We start from the raw sequence: 20173 nt of genomic DNA, 5'->3' as shown, positions 1-20173 counted from the left end.
GGGGGGGGGGGGGGGGGGGGGGGGGGGGGATATATTGGGAAAAACTACATAAATAAGAATATAAAGCTTTTACAACATGTTGATTATGTATCTTACCTGTGCTTAATATGCATAGATTAAACTATTTGGTAGGATTGAATTTTCCAAACTCATCAGTAGATGGCCTTGTGTGTTACAATGAACTTTTTGGCCTGTATCTGTTGGGTGCGGTAATTTTATCCCATCAAATGTTTATACATGCAGCTTCAACAAATTATTTTTCTTTTCTCTTCATAAAATGTATATTTATATCTTATATGTCTTTTCGGTATCAAAATAAAAGGTTAGAATTTAAACCATTATATTCAATTATAAAAAAATGGGTATTAGTAGTTGTTTCCCCTAATTTAATTATCAATTTGATAAAACCAACTTGTTTATATGTGTTTGTATGTGTTCTAATGTCTTTGTCTATGCTTGTACCGCTGTTTGTTACTATGTTTGGAGAGGGCTTAAATAGGCTATGCCTGCTGCCCAATCAATTTGTCCTTTGACAATCAAATTTATTGAAATTGAACGGTCAGCATTTAGGGGAATGGCAACAACTAGTTCAACCGTTGTCAGTATAATGTGACCGGGCAGAATGCTGTGCTGGGTGTCTTCGGCATGGTATTTCAGTGAGATAGCACTATAAAGTCAGCATCAGATCCATGCTATCACAAGGAGGCAAGCACACCAAATTACCCTGTCTCCTGCATACAAACACGTAAGCACGCATACACTGCACACATGGAGGCACGTCCTTCAATGACCATAGCTGTTAATAGGACGGCAAACAAAATTAAACCAAACGTTTAAACAGCTTCTTTCGCAATCACCCTGACGAGTAGCATTGTTGGATAGAGTAGCATAAAATTTCATATAGTTTGGAACATTTTTATATGGAAATATTTGCAAAAAATTAAGTAAACCCCAGAGCTAACTAGGATAACATGAATATATTCATCTAATTATGTTGAGTATGGGTAGATATGGATAAAGAGTGGGGCTCTTAACAAATGACTTTCCAGTGTGTCTCATTTTGGGCCCTGCCCCTTTGCGCCAATTAATCCCAGGCAACAACACTCTCCGTTTATACATAACTCAATACCCGGGCACAAAGATTCTAGACCAAATTTGGTTAAAATCACTACAGAAGAATTAAAAAATCCTTTATTACAATTATTTGGTCCTGCCCCTCTGCCCCCAGTGGGGTTGCGCAACACCCTCTGTTCAAACAAAATTGAATCAACTTTGCCCAAAGCTGGTCTAGGACAAATTAGTTTAAATCCCTCAATTAGTACAGAAGGAGAAAGATTTTTAAGATTGACCTTTATTCCTCCTATTGGGCCCTGCCCCTCTACCTCAAAGGGGTGCCTAAAATGCTATGGGACAAAATTGGTTAAAATCCCTCCATCGATCGGTACAGAAAAAGAAGGATTTTGAAGTTTTACCTCCTTTTCCTGTATTTGGTCCCACCCCTTTGCCCTAAAGGAGTGTGAGAACACCCACTGGTTATATAAAATTAAGTCCTTTTTGCCCAATGATGTTCATGACAATATTTGGTCAAAATTGACTGAGCCCTTAAGGACTATTAAAGGAAAACGTCCTTTGGACCAGGTGAGCAAAACATTTGAGGTGTGTAATGGTCAGATTATTAAATAGGCAATCAATACTCAACTTATATATAATAGATCTTTGTTAGAACATTTTGTTACTCTACACCTAATAAGCCTATATTCTAATAGTTTAATGCTCAATTCAAAGTTGGTCTAGCTCATTCAATCGGATCCTGAACTTTCACACGTTTCACCCTTGAACATTCTTTTGATCAGACATTGTAGCCCTTAACCCTAGCATGGTACTTGCAAAATATTATTATCCTACGCTTCTTGAATGTTCAAAATATGCCCTTTAAATGTTTTAACACATTTGACTCGTGTGACCTTGACTGTCAGGGTCATTCATATGAAAAAAAGTTGGAAGCCCTTCATCCTAGCATGCTAAAGGTTTAATCATATTCCTAGGCCTCTTGGTCATTTAGAAGAAGTTGTTCTAATGTTTAAACACATTTTGCTCCGGAGTCAAGGTCGTTTCTGTGAACAAGCTTGATATCAAAACATAAAAATAGTTTGAGATCTACAGTTGCTCATAATGAAGATTTCGATACACATATGCTACCAGGTTTACCTGGCCCTTTCCCTGTGATCGTCTTTGCATGACTACATAATTATAATTTTAATGAGAATACTTTGTCATGATTATTTTAATAGTTATGTACTTTTAGAATGTTGTTAAAAAGTGGAGCCTTACCTATCATACCTGTATCATTATAACTCCACACTATGAGAAAGCCATAAGAATTCTAAGGAGAACTAAAACTTGATGCTTCATCCCAGATCTTGAACATGAAGTGCAGAAGGCCTGTATCTCTCACCTGGTTCTTCAGTCAGAATCCAGAACTTATCTGTTGAGCCTTGAACATCAATAACCGAAGAAGTTATAAAATGCTACAACAATATTCAGCTGAGCAGAGCAATTGTATCCTTAAGGATTAAGTCTTAGAAGCAAACTTTATTAATAATAAATCCTAATAAAAGGAAGATACATTACTTCAACAAATTACCTACAGACATATTATGACACAATTTATTCTAGTTTTTGGGGAGGGAACAAGAAAATCAGTAAAATTGATGGATTATGCTGATTGAAAAGGTCACTGAGACTAAAATAAAGTGTGACCTCACTGGGATCTAGCCTTGGGTGTACAGACTCAAAGTGGTGAAATTACACATCTTCCGCAAGTCAGAAGTTTTATGGCCCAGACAATGTATTTAACCTTTGAACTTCATGTGATCATGACCTTGGGCTACAGACCCATGAATTTGATCGTTGGCCTCAATTGGACTTTGACCTTGGGCCTATGAACCCAATTGTGTTTGCCACACACTGCGTTGCCATCCTACATAGCCCCTTAAGTTTAATTGAGTAATCTTCAGCAAGCTAAAACTATGACGCCCAACAATGAATTTGACCTTGGACCTGAATATAACTTTGACCTTCGGGACATAGACCCAATTAGTGTTTACAATACTCTGTCCTGCCATCCTACATATATGTATATCTCTTAAATTGCATTGAGATATCTTCAGTGAGTAAAAAGTTATGGCCTGAACAATGAATTTGACCTAAGACCTCAATGTGACCTTAACCTTTAATGTAAAAACTCAATTGTGGTTTGCAACAGACCATCTTGCAATCCTACATTTATTCCTTTAATTTCATTGAGTTACCCTAAGTCAAAACTTTTAGCCAAGACAGTGAATTTGACCTTTGAAATCAATGTGACAATGACCTTGGATGTACTCACCTTACAGTAGTATGCGACACATTGCCTTATCATCCTACATTTATTCCTTAAATTTTATTAAGATATCTTCAGAGGTTCAAAAGTTATGGCTCAGATTATCAATTTGACCTATGACCTAAGTGTGACCATGACTTTGGCTGTATATTGACAGTTTGCAGTTTCTATAACACTTTACCAAAATACATTATTTTTTTAATAAGTGCAAATTTGCAGTATTGCTTTGTTTTAAAACATACAAAGTCAGAGAAGATAACTATGTAACTTTCAGGGGAGACATTTTTAAAATTGTGTTTTTTGTAAAATATGTTTTTTTTTCCGGTATTCAGTTAGGATATTGCAACTTGTAATACTTGATAAAAATGAAAATCGCGAGATTTCAACTACCTGTAGTTTCAGACTAAATATTTATTCGTTAAGTTGAATTAGTGTTAAGTTTGAAGATATATCAGAATATTTTGTTTCTAGGGGAATTGCCAATTTTCACCTTAGGAATGGGGAAATTGATGAAATTTGAGAAAAATAAACATTTACCAAAATACACTTCTTTTTTTCAATAAGTGCAAATTTGCAGTATTGACTGTTTCATAGTGATACAAAGTCAGAGAAGATATATCCAAGCAACATTCTGAGGAAAAATTTGACAATTTGCAGTTTTTATAAAATGTGATATTTTTCAGTATTAGTTTGTATATTGCGACTTGTAATACTTGATTAAAATGAAAATTGCGAGATTTCAACTAGTTTCAGACTAAATATTTGTCCGTTAACTGGAATTTGTGCTGAATTTGAAAATATTTAAGTATATTTTGTTGTTCCTGTAGGAATTGGACTCTTTTCCCACATGAGGAAAATTCAACAGATTTCAAACTAAATATTTGGCTGTTATATAGAATTAGTGTTAAATTTGAAGAGACATTGAAATCTCTCGTTCCTGGGATAATTTGAATATTTTCCACCCTAGAAATTGTGGTGGAAATGTTGAAACTTGAGGATATAGTCAATATTTCAAAATAGACTTTTTCTCAAAAATAACACATTTGTAGTATCCCTTTGCTTTATAGTCAAAGAAAGTCACAAAGGATGATTGAAAAAGAAGTCCCTGGGGAGATATTTGAGTTTTTTGTACAATTTCATGTTTTATGAGGTATTATGATATTACCACCTGCCATACTTGATAAAATTTGAAATCCTCACATTTTAACTGATTTCAGCCTAAATATTTGGCCGCTATGTAGTATATGTGTTAAATTGGAATATACATCAGAATATTTTGTTCCTGGGGGAATTTGAATATTTTCCATCCAAGAAAATACAGTAAATGCTGAAATTTCAGAAAAATCAATATTTTCCCAAAATACGCTAAGTGAAGATTAGCAGTATTGCACTTCTTTATTGACATACAAAGTCATAGAAGATTACCAAATCCCTTCTGAGAAGAAATCTGAAATTTTTGTAAAATTATAGGATTTTGTTTTAATATTAGCTGGTATATATATTGCCATCTGCTTTACTTGATAAAATTTGAAATTGTGACATTTCAGACTAAATATTTGGCTGTTATATAGGATTATTTTGAAATTTGAAGATATATCTGAATAATTTGCTTCTAGTTTGAAATTGCCTTTTCCTACAAAAAGGGTGAAATTTGAGAAGAAAGAAAATCAATAGTTTTCCTAAATACCGGTACAATTTTCCCTCGAAAACAGCAGATACATCATAATGAGTTATCAAAAGTTACAAAAGTAATTTTCTGAGGAGTTTTTGGAAATTTGAATTATTTATAAGTCTGAGTTTTTTGCATCTGATGCAAAACCGTGTATTCTTATATAACTTGAAATCTTGACCATTTAGCTGATTTCAGACTGAATGTTGATCTCTGTTAAGTAAAAAGTAGTGTTAAGTAGGTAGATGTATCAAAATATTTATTCCTGGAAGAATTTGACTCTTTTCAAATTTGGAATTTGGAGAAATACTGGAATTTCAGGCAAATCAATATTTTTCGAAAAGATTTACAGTTTTATTTTCATTCAAAATCATAGAAGATAACCAAACTAACTTTTCTTCTTTGTATTATTAGCTGGTATATTGTCACTTGCCATAGGCATACTTGATAAAATCACTACATTTCAATTCGTTTCAGACTAAATATTTGGTCATTATGTAAGGTAAGATTTGAAGATATATCTGATTATGTTGTTCCTGAAGTAATTTGAAAATTTTCCCCTTAGAAAATCGATATTTTTTCCAAAATACTTCTCCTTTCTCTAAAAACACTGAATATTTACATTGTTCGCTTTTAATGATTAAAAATTAATCATTTTAATTTGATTTATTTTTATATACTGTAGTATATTATCACGGTTTTATATATGTCCGGATATGCACAACCGTCTACGCTTAATTACTATCGCCACATGAAAACTTTCCGGAATCCGCCACCCGGCATACCGTTTTTTGCTTATCTAGCCCGAGTGTCAAGAGCCACTCCGATAATAATAAAATATAACGAGTATACTCCCAACAAGATTGTCTATTGACCGTACCCACCAAATTATGATCAATAGGCAGAGATGAAATATACTTGACAACTAAATAACAGCACGGCTAATGGCTGGGCCAATAAAAACATTACTTTGGCAAGAAAGAAGGGCAGATTGGCTGACTGTAGAATACCAAGTAAGGCGAGCCGATGATATCTGTTTTTGTTTGTAGTTGGTTGGTGTCGTCTTCATATATATGTATCAGCACTCGACACAAGAACACAATGCACAAAAGCACCAGGTATAAACAAACACGATAGTCAATGTTTTCTAACAGAACGACTGCAAAACAATTCAATACGATTTTCAGAAACCCTAAATAGATCTCTAGAATAAATAAATACATCTGTATTCTTGGTCTAATGGTTGTTTTGATTATAAATATTACATGATGTATATACCTGGGTGGATGGGTACCATAAAAGGGATCGCCGCCAAATACCCCTGGTACAGAACAAACTCGGCCGGGTGCATGGCCACAGCAGAGAAGGCCGTCGGCTGGTGGTATCGGTGGTGCATCTTGTGGATATGCCGGTACAGAAAAGGATAGTGGAACAGGCGGTGGAGGTAGTATGCTAGACAGTCGTTGTACATGAACATCGCAAATGCCGACAGGGGAAGGTAACTCCAGCCGTAGTCAGAAAGCCCGTAGTACATACTGCTATAACCTAAGAAAACAAACATGTTTTCAGTCACCTGTTTATTTTATCGTAATTTAGCTGATTTATATTAAAATTAAAAGAATCGATGCTCATTTAATGCTGGACGAATTTACTTTTACCCTGCCATAGTATGCAACAAGTTATTTCCAGAGAAAATCAATGTGGTCTGGCAGGTTGTCCCATACCTTTTCCTGTCTGATCGGGGAATTGAACCCGGCCGCCTTGGTGAAAGGCAAGCGCGATATCCACTGCGCCACCCGACCACCCGTATTTGAAACCCGATTGGATCCAGAGAAAACGAAAATCCTCACCTAATTAGGTCTTACATTATTCATAACAAGATATGGCTTACCACCGTTCATTATATAGCACGCAATGACCCCTGATACTAAAGAACCGCCAAGCATGTTAGCCGACCCAAGCAGAATCTCATGTCTCTCATTCGACGGTGTCAAAAACTTGTCTGGTTGGCACTTCCACTCGTGAGCCTGTGGAAAAATAGGAAAAGGAAATCGGTTACATCGATCATCTAGGTCACACAACAACGATCTCGAAAACAAAGACAGCGAGTATTCAGTTCGGTTTTCATTTGTTTATTCAAGGAGAAGTACCTAATAATTTCGAATACATCTCGAATTCCAGTGTTATAACTGTTAGATACCGACCAAATGCACATTATTTAAATCAGGAGTTTCGTTAGTTGTGTTATACCATGCGCACTGCCCATACACAACAATAGCCAATCTATACTAACGACAGAAAGGAAGAGATAAGGGATGGTATTTTAAGGTCACACATCTACAACGCTCACATTGTAGTACCGGAACTATTTGCAGATATGTTATCGCACCTTGTCTTCTCATACTCCAGGCATCTGGTCGTAATTGAAATGGATTATATGGATAGAAAATACCAAAGGGATCAGAAACCGAAAGTTACTATTGGCAGTTACCCTGGCAACATTGAGAGACGAATTAAGCGATACAATGGACGGCACACATATGGGTAGGTTTAAATATTACATTATTTTAATGAATTATTCGACAGAATGTCCTATGGTTTTAATGTGGCTTTGGTGCACACGAAGTCGTTTCAATTAGTACGGTCAACCCGTTTCATCTCTACCAACTTAGAGATTGGCCACATAGACATTATAATCAGACACATAATTACATTATATATATCGGAGACTCGAAAATTGTCAGACATGTAAAATAAACAAATACGATTGAAGTTATTTACAATACAATATCGTCCTGCTCATACTGATAATCCGGGGTTTACTAGTTATTAACATCGTGACGCAAGTCTTTTCAATGTCTGGAGTACTGAATACCGGGCAAATATTCGCCCTCCTACGGTAAAATCCATCTTTGCCCAATATAACAAGAGGCCCAATGGGCCTAAATCGCTCACCTGGTATAAATCTCACACTTGTAATCTTAAAAGTGGGCTAAAATACAGCTACAGGCAGAATATCAGTGTTTGATTCATAAGAACCTATCAAAAGATTTAAACATATGACGCCCGATACCTTGAATGTCGAACAAGGACATCAGGTTGAAAGTGGATCAATGTCATTCATTTTAACAAACTTGGTAGCCCTTCATCCCAGCATGCTACAGGCCCAATATCAGTTCCCTGGGCCTTTTGGTTATTGAGAAGAAGTATTTTTGAAGATTTTACGACATTTGACCCCTTTGACCTTGAAAGTGTGTCAAGGTCATTCATTTGAACAATCTTTGTAGCCCTTTATCCCAGCATGCTACAGGCCTAATATCAGTACCCTTGGCCTTTTGGTTATTGAGAAGAAGTTGTTTAAAGTAAAAAGTTGACGCCGGACAGACGGACGACGGACGACGGACGGACGACGGACGCCGCACCATAGCATAAGCTCACTTACCCTTCGGGTAGGTGAGATAAAATTGCTCCTCATTACGGATGGTAAAAAGAGCGAAATTGCAGCGAAAGTTTACCGGTATACAGGACATGTACCATACAGATCCGTACCTTATATCTATATTGTTCTATATAGATATAAACATAACCACGTATATATACCTACTGTACTTAATAGATACGGACCACAGTATTTAGGCAACTAATTATCCACTAAGCACTCACAGTGTTCTCGGACCACAGTATATATGCAACTAATTATCCACTAAGCACTCACAGTGTTCTCGGACCACAGCATATAGGCAACTAATTATCCACTAAGCAATCACAGTGATCTCGGACCACAGTATTTAGGCAACTAATTATCAACTAAGCACTCACGGTGTTCTCGGACCACAGTATATAGGCAACTAATTATCCTATAAGCACTCACAGTGTTCTCGGACCACAGTATATAGGCAACTAATTATCCACTAAGCGCTCGCAGTGTTCTCGGACCACAGTATACAGGCAATTAATTATCCACTAAGCACTCGCAGTGTTCTCGGACCACAGTATATATGTAACTAATTATCCACTAAGCAATCACAGTGATCTCGGACCACAGTATGTATGCAACTAATTATTCACTAAGCACTCGCAGTGTTCTCGGACCACAGTATATATGTAACTAATTATCCACTAAGCGCTCGCAGTGTTCTCGGACCACAGTATGTATGCAACTAATTATCCACTAAGCACTCGCAGTGTTCTGCATTGGAACCATCAGGTATGTTTACCTCAACATCTAAGAGTACAATTGTAGTTAATCACCTGTCCAACACTTTGATTGAAATGATAAAAGTGTGGGTTTGTTTTTCCTGTCACAGTGTTAGCTCAAATACCTAACGTTATGACAAGCCTAGATAGTTCTCCGAATGTCCCCTGACCATACCCTCCTGTTTGTTTATTATCTTTCTAGCAACTTCGAAGAGAACAACTCGAGATTCGACCCAAGTACTGGGTTCGAGAAAGTACCGTAACGAACATCTGAATGGCTGGCAGACCAATCAAATGTAGAGAGTGAATTGAATACAGGGGGTTTTGACATATGATGGTTCACGTTGATGTCGTCTGTTAACAGATATCTGCAGACGTTTAATGCTGATTTAAAACATCGACTATACACACTTGAAAGACACATTACCTATTACATGTACCGTTGGACATAGACTTGCTTAACTAACCCTTTGGCATTACTTCTCAGAGACCATCCTGAAAATCTGACCCTACAAAAGTCTAAACACTAACCTGAGTGACCTCCATATCATCAGTCCACAAAATAATCTACGTGGCGCTTGACCCCATCGTCCAGATACTAGCCTGAATAGCCTCTGAACCTAACACTTGTTTACAGACTATTCTGAGTGACCACAATCCCTACAGCACACTATTTACTCTGAGTAACCGTTGACCATATTACCCAAATACTAGTCAGAGTAGCGTCTGACCCTAACACAAGTCTAGAGAAGAGACTAGCCTGGGTACCCTTGTCCAGATACTGGTCTTAATGACCTCGATCCTACTGTCCAGATATTAGCAAGAGTGACTTTGACCGTACAGTCCAGAGACTGACATTAATGACAGCTGCCCCTTCTGCTCAAAGACATGCGCAAATGATACTTCATCCTATAAATATTGAGACTACCCTGACTACCCTGTCCCTAACTGCTCAGACACTAGTCTGTGTGACCTCTGACCCAAATTTCCTCAGACTGGCTTGAGTGACCTCCAACCTTACTGCCGAAAACTAGTTTAAGCGTCCGCTGACTCTATTACCAGTCATCAATCTAGTGTCTTATGACGTGATCATAAAACGGAAACTATATCAACATATATATAACTTAATAAGTTTATAGATGCGGTCTGTAACGAGGACAATATGAGGCAAAAAAAAAGAAGCGATCACGACTGTACTGCATGTCAAACGATACACTATGACCTGTGTACTTATTATCAAGAGTGAGTTAGATAAAGAGTTGTCAATATAGATACTTTTCTGTGTAGTAGTATCCTGGTACACTCTAGTACAACGGTACCGAGATACAACGATTTACTAGTAAACATAAACCGACAAGTTTATCAATAATCTGTATATTAAGGTCATATGCAACAATAACTGATCTTCATACAATAGTTCGAAGCAAAGATAAATCTGTTTAAATTATTGAATTACTAATCTAATATCCTTCTTTCAGAAGAGTAAGTCACATTTATGGTCAATTGCACAAGAATTCGTGTTGAGGAAGATACTAATCCACATATTTGGCGTTACGTTGTCCAAACACTTGTACCGAAAAGTATTCAGACCAAACGATCGCATGTGCATTATCCCGTCGACTGTACTAAAACAAAAATATAGTATGCTGCTTATTTGTCCCTATATTAAAGTAACACAACGATAAATAGTATTGTTCTAAAGACGGATCGATTCTGTATCTAGGGAAAGTCGCTCATTCACTGAGCAATAGTTTAAGGATTATTTCACTTCTTAGTATATAGTCAGAGCATTACATTGAGACCACATGCCAATCGCCCCGCCCACTATATATATCACCCAGCAAATCAGGTAAGACGTCGGTGGGGCAAGTATTCGACTGAGACCCCTCAGGTACACGATAGTAAAAAGTTGCTATGCATGGATTTTGATAGCTTTATGGAGTGTTTTGGTTAAAACGTTGTTTTTAAAAGTGTCCGTAGTGTAAGTAATGATATCAGAAAAGATTTAGAGTGTGGGACTTTGGGACGTAGAATCTACCACAATAATGGCTATGTTCGACTAGATTTATTCCCTGTGGTGAATACAACTTTTTTTTTATAAACAACACGGAATCGGAAGGAATTGACTACACAAGCAAATATTAAACAGGTTGTTTTTCATCGGTTTCATAAAATAATAACAGGTTGGTCACTCGCGAAATATTTCATATATTATCATTCAATGAACTTATTATCATTCAAGCTTATCTATTTTTTCTGAGCATATACATTAGCATTTCAGGGACAATATTAGCCCGAGTTTCCTCTGGCCCCGACCCCTGCAGACTTTGACATTTTACCAATGACTCAGTCTTGTGTCAGGGCCAGACACTCGGCCTAGGACAATATACAATTACTATTTTCTCTTGTGCATTTCCTGTAGCTGTGTAATATTGCATGACTGTATTTATCTCTTAGGCTGTGCTTGAACTACTGAATGACACTATTGCAAAGAAAAAAACAATAAATGAAGGTACCTTGTCCCGACGGTTTATGTAGAAATACCACATAAATCCATACGCAACTCCGTAGTACATCACAAACGATGACGTCACAGCTAGCAGGAGGAAAATCGGTAGGTTTTGTAATTTCCAGCTCTCCAGTAATCCCACGTCCCCAGACGACACGGAATCGTTCACCTGCTCGTACAGGGCGGAAGTGTTCAACATCGTCTGCCATTGCGATTTGCTTATGTAAACCATAAACAACAGCCAGTCACCTACAAGAACAACGGAACAACGGCAACCGTTACTAAACCTGTCCTACTGACATCTTTCATATGGAAAAAAATCTGAAAGTCTAATGATGATTACAGGCATAAATTGAAAATCTGTAATTGCATCGTTTTTCTTTAAGAGCAGGTCATGGTTGTATTGTCGGTAGCGTTCCAAGGCCAGAATCGTTTCCATGTTCTTATCAGAGTCCTCAAAATTCTGATAACAAATTCTATATGGTGTTGTATGTGTGTCTTTAAGTAATATAGAAACGTCATTGCGAAGCTGAAAATTGAGTGTGAACGGTATGGATGAATTGTGTATTCTGTTATTCAACTACTAGAGTAAACCAAAAGACAACATCCAACATGTAAGTACAAATTACGATAAATCGAAATGTGTGCAATCAATATTTTGAGTTTTAAGTAATTCAAAATTTTGAAATGCTCTAGTACAGGATTGACAATAACCACAATCGATGAAATTCACAGCATTAAACAAAAACAGATTAAATATGAATATTCAAAATGCATTTAGAGTGTTATTCTGAGCATATGAAACAAATATCGGACTTTGATGCTATAATGTGTAATCAAAAAGACAGACTATGCCGGTACTTTATTGCAAGCGAGAAGGCATATTCGAATCGAGTGTAGTGACAATCTAAAGCACTCTTCATTTATATTTCTACAAAAGTTGATGTACTCCTTTTGTTTCACAAAACTGAATATTATTGATTATACAAATTTTGAAATAACATAAAATATTGAATCCTATCAGATTTTTATGTAAGATTTCAGAAATCTGAAAATTATAATTCCATAATATTGCAGGCCAGAAAGTGTTCGAAAATGTACCTTTATATTGAGCAGTTACATGTATGCGGGCCTATCCTTAGAAACTGTGGTTAAACCTTTAAAATTAAGTAAGTAACAGCTCCTACTTGTTTATGTTTCGTTCACCTAAACGCGCTATGAACTTGCAAATAAGAGGGCACACAAATATAACTGACTTCATTAATAATTTGGTTGAAGTCATATAGATACCGTATTCATTATCATATCACACAATGCTGTGTCGCGAACAGTGTATATATACAAATGTAGGACAACACAGTGTATCTGTACATATATACATGTATAATAAACTAGCAGTGAAAACACTGCTATCAAACGCGGTCAGGTCAGAGTGTAATAACTGGTAATAAATGTCGCCTCTATCATACTAAGTACTATTGTACTAAGTTCAACGGTTTAGTTGTGTTTGATAACAGCCGCCTCCGTTACTGTAAGTCGTCGTGTTGACAATCGCTTATAGGTTAATCATTTACAGACCTCACGAGTTCAAAAAGATCTCGCCTACATCAAAATGACGTCAGCGTACTAAATAAACTTGATTCCTGCACGGCAAACGGAAAACATTTAAACCGTAGATGTCCAAAAGAAATTAAGATACTTTTTAAAATCAATTTTCGACAAATATTCATTTCCCGGTCAACAGTACATTGTACTATTCATTTTATAGTAATGAGTATTGATGAAAGGTTGATGTTATAACATATAAAGAATCTTCATGACATATTGCTGTGTCACTTTTGTTACTGTGTGGGGAGTTTCAATGTGATTCCAATATTAACATTTTAAGAAGAAATTGTTAGGGATAATCCTAAGTCGGTGATCACATATCCATCAACAAACGCTGTGTCAGTTTAAGTATCATGTGTTACGTGTGACTCTATCAGCACACGCTACTCCACCTAATTACATTGTTCTGCTTACCAGAGGTGCTAAACTAAGGGGTGCTAAAAGTTACAAAACATGACGCAATACTTCGGAAAATGATCGACATGCGATCGTGTTAAGTTTGGTGACTGATTTCGGCCATCTAGCGTCTGGCGACAACGCGAAAAGATTAACGCGACAAAAGTACCCCGCCAACGCGACAGAATTGCGCATTGGCGCCTATGTCGAACTGTCGCATCGAAATCAACCACTATAGTTGGGAACTGACTTGAGTTTTCAGGATTCATAGAAGACAAGTGTCATTAGCAAACTGGTCAGAGTAGCCCAGAAGAACAAAGGCAGCCTGGCCGTGCTAGACCCCATAGAATCCTACAGAAGCTGATTGAGATAGCCCTTGACTATTGTCACATTCCTAATCATCGCATATGTTAGGTAAGAAAGAAACATTTCAAAAAGATGAAGTTGAGATGCATAGTTGCAGAGAGAACCACAACACGGGAGACATGTTAAAGGGAATAGCGATTGAATCCGAAGAATCGGGCGCAAACTTGGGAGACGAAGGCAAACTTTTATAAGAAGCTTGTGCTTTTATTCGGAAAACGTGTCATCTTCATAGAGCTTTCCGTGCCAAGTGGAGGCTGTTAAGAAGTCAACGACAGGAAGTGAGCTAAGTGTGATGAGTGGATGGATGGTTCTAGAAGTTTCTACCCGTAGACAGTTTGTAGGACATTGCATTCAACATGACTCATGATTTCTGGTGGAGCCAGAGCTACAGCTATTGGGAGAAGCTGTAGAGAGAACACCATGCCGGCTGTGGCATCGACGAGATGAGCCATGGTGAAAACTAACTTAAACGAGTAAGGGGCTTTTTTTTGCCTCCAAAATCATATGCCGATTGCAATCGCCAGTTGCGAAACGTTTTATATCTATATAATATTTTGACAAAAGCTTGAAGGCTCGAACGAAAACCTCCAGTCCCGGTGGCTGGCTAATTCAGGTAGGCTTTTTGGGACAATATGAAGTTTACTGTCGACGTTACCCACAGACGCGAGGATGCCCAAATAGGTACTGACGTAATGCCGCGTGTTTAATATCTGAACCCCGTGTGTATTAGCCTTTCACATGGATCAGTGAGTTAAGCGTTTAGAACCATTTCCTGACGTTTATTGATTATAAGACGATTTATGGGTTAAGATCAATATTATGCACAATACGTAGGCTGGTATTTCTGTTAGGTGTTAATTAACCTATTTCAGCTTATCAGATCTAGAGTTACAACTTGATTTGAAATGTACCTCGTAGTGTGTCTGTGTGTGTTATACTGTGTACCGGGACATGTTCGCCCTTCGAACGTAAAATTAATTTTCGGCCAATATTAAATTCGCCCTTCACATTAATTACTGTATAAATGATGTTGTCATTACGGTGGGCGAAAAAGGTGAAAATTAAACTGCAACGAAAATGTTTCGGTATACAATATATTGACAATGTACATATGTATATATATACTATGTATGTTAAGTATATGTTGTGGTCATACTTATAAGGACAGAGTTATATAAACTAGGACAATAAAATCAAGATAATTAGCCATTTATAATAAAACAAAGCAACTGAAACTAGAACACTTCCTAGGAAGGAAATTATACAGTGTATTAATAATATTCTTTGAGCATCACTGTAGCCAAAAGTATGTTAAAATTGATGTGGACATCCGATGTAGCCATATTTAATCCACAGTAACCAAGTATGTTACACACTGGTCAGGTTGAAATTTCTACCAGACAATACACTGCAAATTCAACGTCACGACATACCACATTTAGTAGTCTTACAGGCAGACAGGAACAGCTTCCGACAGGAAACCCTGTCCAGGAGCACGTGTTCTATGTGTGTGTGTGTGCATCACACACAAAAATCAATACATGAATCATTACAAAATTCGAAAGCTTTGTCAGCTTACAACAACGGAATAAAAAAAATCAAATCATTATTACTGTGTTAGTGTTTCAAAAAAAAAAGGTACGAAATTTCAGGTGAATCGAATATTGAAAAGATGTACAAGATAAACGAATTGGCCTAACGTTCCGTCAACCTCTATATAAAACCAGTATCCTAACTTGTGGTACACTCGCCCAAACATTTAAAGCTTGTATTGGGCACGACAAAATAGAAGGATTATTGATTGATCGGTATCGATCTGTCAACATGTCAGATTAAAGATATGTGACATGTAGTATACTGCCAAACTACACCTATGTTCTTTGTTGGAAAGTCGCGTCCGTGCCTGAAGACTGCGTCAAGGCAAGGTAGTATCGATTTTTCCCGCGAGATTAGACAAAATCTTTATTGTATGAACCGTTTTTGAAATAAAAGATCATGAGAATAAAATCGATTGTGTGAAACCTGTTTTGGTACATTAATGTACGTTAGCGTGTATACATAATTAGAATTCCAATGCTTTTAATTACTATACCTCTTGTAGCTGTTGCAGCAATAAAGACTACGATCATGAAAACCACTTTCGCCGCTCCATCTTTCGTTTGTTCCGTTATTTCTGCCATTCTGTATTTTGATGCGACACTGTAAGATGTAATGTACCGCTTGTGTCGGTCTTCCAACGATTATCTAAGCCATGAGCGACTTCGTCCTAATTCACTGATAAATAACTTCCAAAGCAGGCCCAACAGTCAAACTGATAACAATTTCATTGTCGACTACGGTGGCTGATCGTTACATAAGCATCGTGTATAAAAGGTCTGGAGATACTCCGAGTGCGTCTCGGAGCCAATCGTGTAATAATAACAGCGCCCAGCTCTGTATATATTGCATGCAGTCAGGAGAATCACTCTAGGGGCGACGTACGCTGAAAGTTTAACACGCCGATATTATTTTTCTTTAGGTTACAGTTAAGAGACATTGCATGGGAACCATTAGAAACGGTATAGATGTTCTGTTTCACAGATGTCGTTAGACTCCCATTCGTCTCTTAAGAACCACGACAACACGTTTTGGGTTGTATCCTAGATTGATTAAGTCTCAATCCAAGGCTTAGTACATGTACTGTATGTACTGTAAACTATTTTCTGGAAGAGAAAAATGAAGAATTACTACAATAAAAGTTTTGTGCAAAAAGGGTCATTTTTGAATTGTATTATCTGCAGGGTTTTTCACCGGGATCTTTTTCTAGCCTCTGTATTACCAGTCAGACTAGCCCAGGAGGCGTGTTTAGCTTACCGAGTAGATATGGATGGTATTTTTATTGACAATAAGACAGGATATACTAATAGCAATGTGATTCAGATCGTCAGTAGTTCAACACATGTTCAGGACAGCTGTGCACAAAACTGTCTATTTTCACAAATGAAACACTTTTGTAGTATATATGTACGATACGATGTACATGCTGATTATATTTCCTTCGGTTCATTGGTTATAATGTAGTCGATATATGTCATACAGCTCCTGAATTAGGTGATTTATTTTATTTCGTTTATTAAATACAGTGTCCATTCCGTAAACAAGTTGTAATTGAAAAGCTATACTTCCTTTAATTACAAATCATTATTTAAATTAGTGAAATGATGTGTAAGCTAGGGACTTGCATCCAAACTTAACTAAACATACCACAGTCTAGCCATACACCCAGCACTTCCTTAGTGTTGTACCACAGTCTAGTCATACACCTAGCACTTCCTTAGTGTTGTACCACAGTCTAGCCATACACCCAGCGGTACCACAGTCTAGTCATACACCTAGCATTTCCTAATTGGTGTTGTACCACAGTGTAGTCATACACCTAGCATTTCCCAATTAGTGTTGTACCACAGTCTAGTCATACACCTAGCATTTCCTGATTAGTGTTGTAGCACAGTGTAGTCATACACCTAGCACTTCCTTAGTGTTGTACCACAGTCTAGTCATACACCTAGCATTTCCCAATTAGTGTTGTACCACAGTGTAGTCATACACCTAGCACTTCCTTAGTGTTGTTGGCAATGTTTCAACGACACGTCTTGTTAGCCTAGAATTTACTTCATTGTAACACGTAAAACTAAAGGAAACTGGCACCATGTGCTTGTACAATAAGTGTCTTACCCTTGTGCTTTTCATGCGCAACGCAACAACATATATCGTTTCCGTTCAATTCAATATACTATATGAGCAACTGTTATGTTTTAGTGTTTTAGTAGGATAAAGGTAAGCACTCGCCGACGACTTGGGTTTCTAGTTCGATCCCCAATAGACGATCTCGTGGTAACATTTCCCCTGGGTCATCCTCGATATCCACGGGTTACGCTCACTTTTGCTCTCTAGCGAACGTTAGTGTAACCCCTGGATACCGAGAATGCCCCTGTCTAATAAGCTTAGACCATTGTGGTGATAATTATTCACTAGTATCCTTAATACGAGTTTAAGTAAGTGAGCGGACGAGAACATCATACTATCGGATGCCCAATTTGGTTTTCGTTCAGGAATGGGAACAGTCGACGCAATATTTGCCTTACATTCTATTATTAACAAGTTTACCAGTAATAAAAAAATGTATTGTTGCTTTGTTGACTATCAAAAATCGTTCGATAGTATTGACAGATGTAAATTATGGTATAAAAAGCTAAGCTTGGCGTCCGTGGAAAGATGTTGTCGGTAATAAAATGATTGTATAGTCATATTAAATCTAGCACCCTTTGTTGGCGGAAAAATATCTGATTTTTTTAAAACAAGACCGGGGTCTTACAAGGGGAGATAATCTCCCCGATTCTGTTAACGATTGTGAAACTGAATTTTAAGGGCCGGTGTACAGCCGCTTGACTTACAAGACTTGCCCCTAATTTAATTAATGCACGCAGATGACATGGTGTTGTTTTCCGAAAGTATATATGGTTTACAGTCAATGCTTGACAAACTTAAAAATTATACTGAAAAGTGGTCTCTGACGGTTAATGTCCCTAAAACTAAAGTTATGGTTGTCCGTAAGTCAGGTAGAACATCACAGGATGAAAAGTGGTACTTAAATGGTACATTGCTTGAAACTGTAGATAGTGTTTGCTATCTTGGCTTGGTGTTAAACTATAACGGTAACTTTAATTTATCGCAAAAACAGTTAGCATCACAATGTAGGAAAGCATCATTCGCATTAAAAAAGGCTTGTGTACCAATGCTTTTAAATTTTTCCACATTATTGAGTCTCTTTAACACATATGTAGGAAGCGTGGCGGGATATAGTAGTGATGTATGGGCATTCCATACAGCCCCTGACATTGAGAGGGTACAATTAGATTTTTATAAAAATAATCTTGGAGTTAAACGGTCGACACAAAATGCTATGGTATACTTTGAACTGGGGAGTTCCCATTGTCCCTCTTACGCAAATTAAGAATATTTAAATACTGGTGTAAGTTAACCTGTACCAACAATTGTATTTTAAAAGGATGTCACGTGGATGTGTACAACGAATGTGAGGCTAATCCAAATTGTAAAAACTGGGTTGCAAAAGTCAAACACGAGCTCTGCTCATGAGGCATGATGGACATTTGGGTTTCCCAACATATTATAAATGTAAACAGTTTTATATATATTGTAAAATAACGTTTGTTAGACAATTTCAAACAAGAGTGTAAGTTTTTGTTTGTTTCGTCGCCAAAATGTGTTTTATACGGGCATGTTGTAAAATCACTTAACATTGCAAACTTATCCTTCAAAACTAATTCCTGCAAATAATAATAAAAAAACTATTGTTAGAAGGCAGACACAGAAATGTTCCACGTCAGCTTCGAAATTGCCCTGTGTGTCTTAATGACTTCGAGGACGAATACCATTTCATTTTAAAATGCCCCTTGTAAAATGACATGAGAACCAAATATATTAAGCCCTATTATCGAATAAATCCCTCCGTTTTTAAATTAGTTATATTTCTATCATCTGTAAATACGAAAGAATTATGTAATTTATGAAAATTTGTCCATCAAGCAAACATATTACGAGCAATTTATTTAGTAGATAATTTAATGTTGTATTAATGGAATGGCCCTGAAATATTTGTTGTAATTAAGTTTAATGCAAAGGTTGTATCTATATACTGTATCAGTTTACGATCAATAAAGAATTACGATAGGGGACGATCTCCTGAATGTCTGTTGGACGGGGACGTTCAAAGCGGAGGCCTCGTGTGAAAAAGCTATTGTTTACATTTCCGATTTTCTCAGGCTCGATAAGCTTCCCTTCGTCACCCGACGAAATATGTTATAATTTTGTGACTCGAAATAGATCATGGGATAGTTAATTATTAAATTCATTAGATATTTAGATACATGTAAATTTGGTGAAGGAGGACGAAAGTTGGTAACACAAATCGATACCTTTCAGAATTCAGTAACGAACTGAAGGGGCATAGCTTTTAACAGTTTTAAATTTCATCTGTTTTGAATAA

The 20173-nt window shown here is 37.0% G+C and overlaps 2 protein-coding genes across 5 annotated transcripts in view; one reads left to right on the top strand and one right to left on the bottom strand.

Annotated features, from left to right (window-relative positions):
* LOC110459659 (delta(7)-sterol 5(6)-desaturase erg32-like) overlaps window positions 1–16557 on the bottom strand; it is a 26914-nt gene extending 10357 nt beyond the window's left edge. Inside the window, exons 1-5 of one of the 3 annotated variants that reach the window (XR_002463916.1) lie at window positions 16220–16557; window positions 11765–12006; window positions 6943–7078; window positions 6330–6596; window positions 2341–2494 (exon numbers count right to left, since the gene is read on the bottom strand). Coding sequence is in view for 2 of the 3 variants with exons in the window: in XM_021512017.1 (XP_021367692.1) it covers window positions 2409–2494; window positions 6330–6596; window positions 6943–7078; window positions 11765–12006; window positions 16220–16307 (819 nt within the window). In the remaining variant the exon portion in view is untranslated. Of the gene's footprint in view, window positions 1–2021; window positions 2495–6329; window positions 6597–6942; window positions 7079–11764; window positions 12007–16219 lie in introns of those variants that run through there. The other 2 variants (XM_021512017.1, XM_021512016.1) reach the window with 2 other exon arrangements.
* LOC110459658 (neutral and basic amino acid transport protein rBAT-like) overlaps window positions 7415–20173 on the top strand; it is a 39723-nt gene continuing 26964 nt past the window's right edge. For both annotated transcript variants that reach the window (XM_021512014.1, XM_021512015.1), the window contains exon 1: window positions 7415–7595. In XM_021512014.1, the coding sequence (XP_021367689.1) occupies window positions 7429–7595 (167 nt within the window). In that variant the 5' untranslated portion in view covers window positions 7415–7428. The remainder of the gene's footprint in view (window positions 7596–20173) is intronic.

Source organism: Mizuhopecten yessoensis, unplaced genomic scaffold, assembly GCF_002113885.1.
Source record: "Mizuhopecten yessoensis strain PY_sf001 unplaced genomic scaffold, ASM211388v2 scaffold10175, whole genome shotgun sequence".
NCBI lineage: Eukaryota > Metazoa > Mollusca > Bivalvia > Pectinida > Pectinidae > Mizuhopecten > Mizuhopecten yessoensis.
This window is presented reverse-complemented; position numbering and strand designations above follow the sequence as displayed.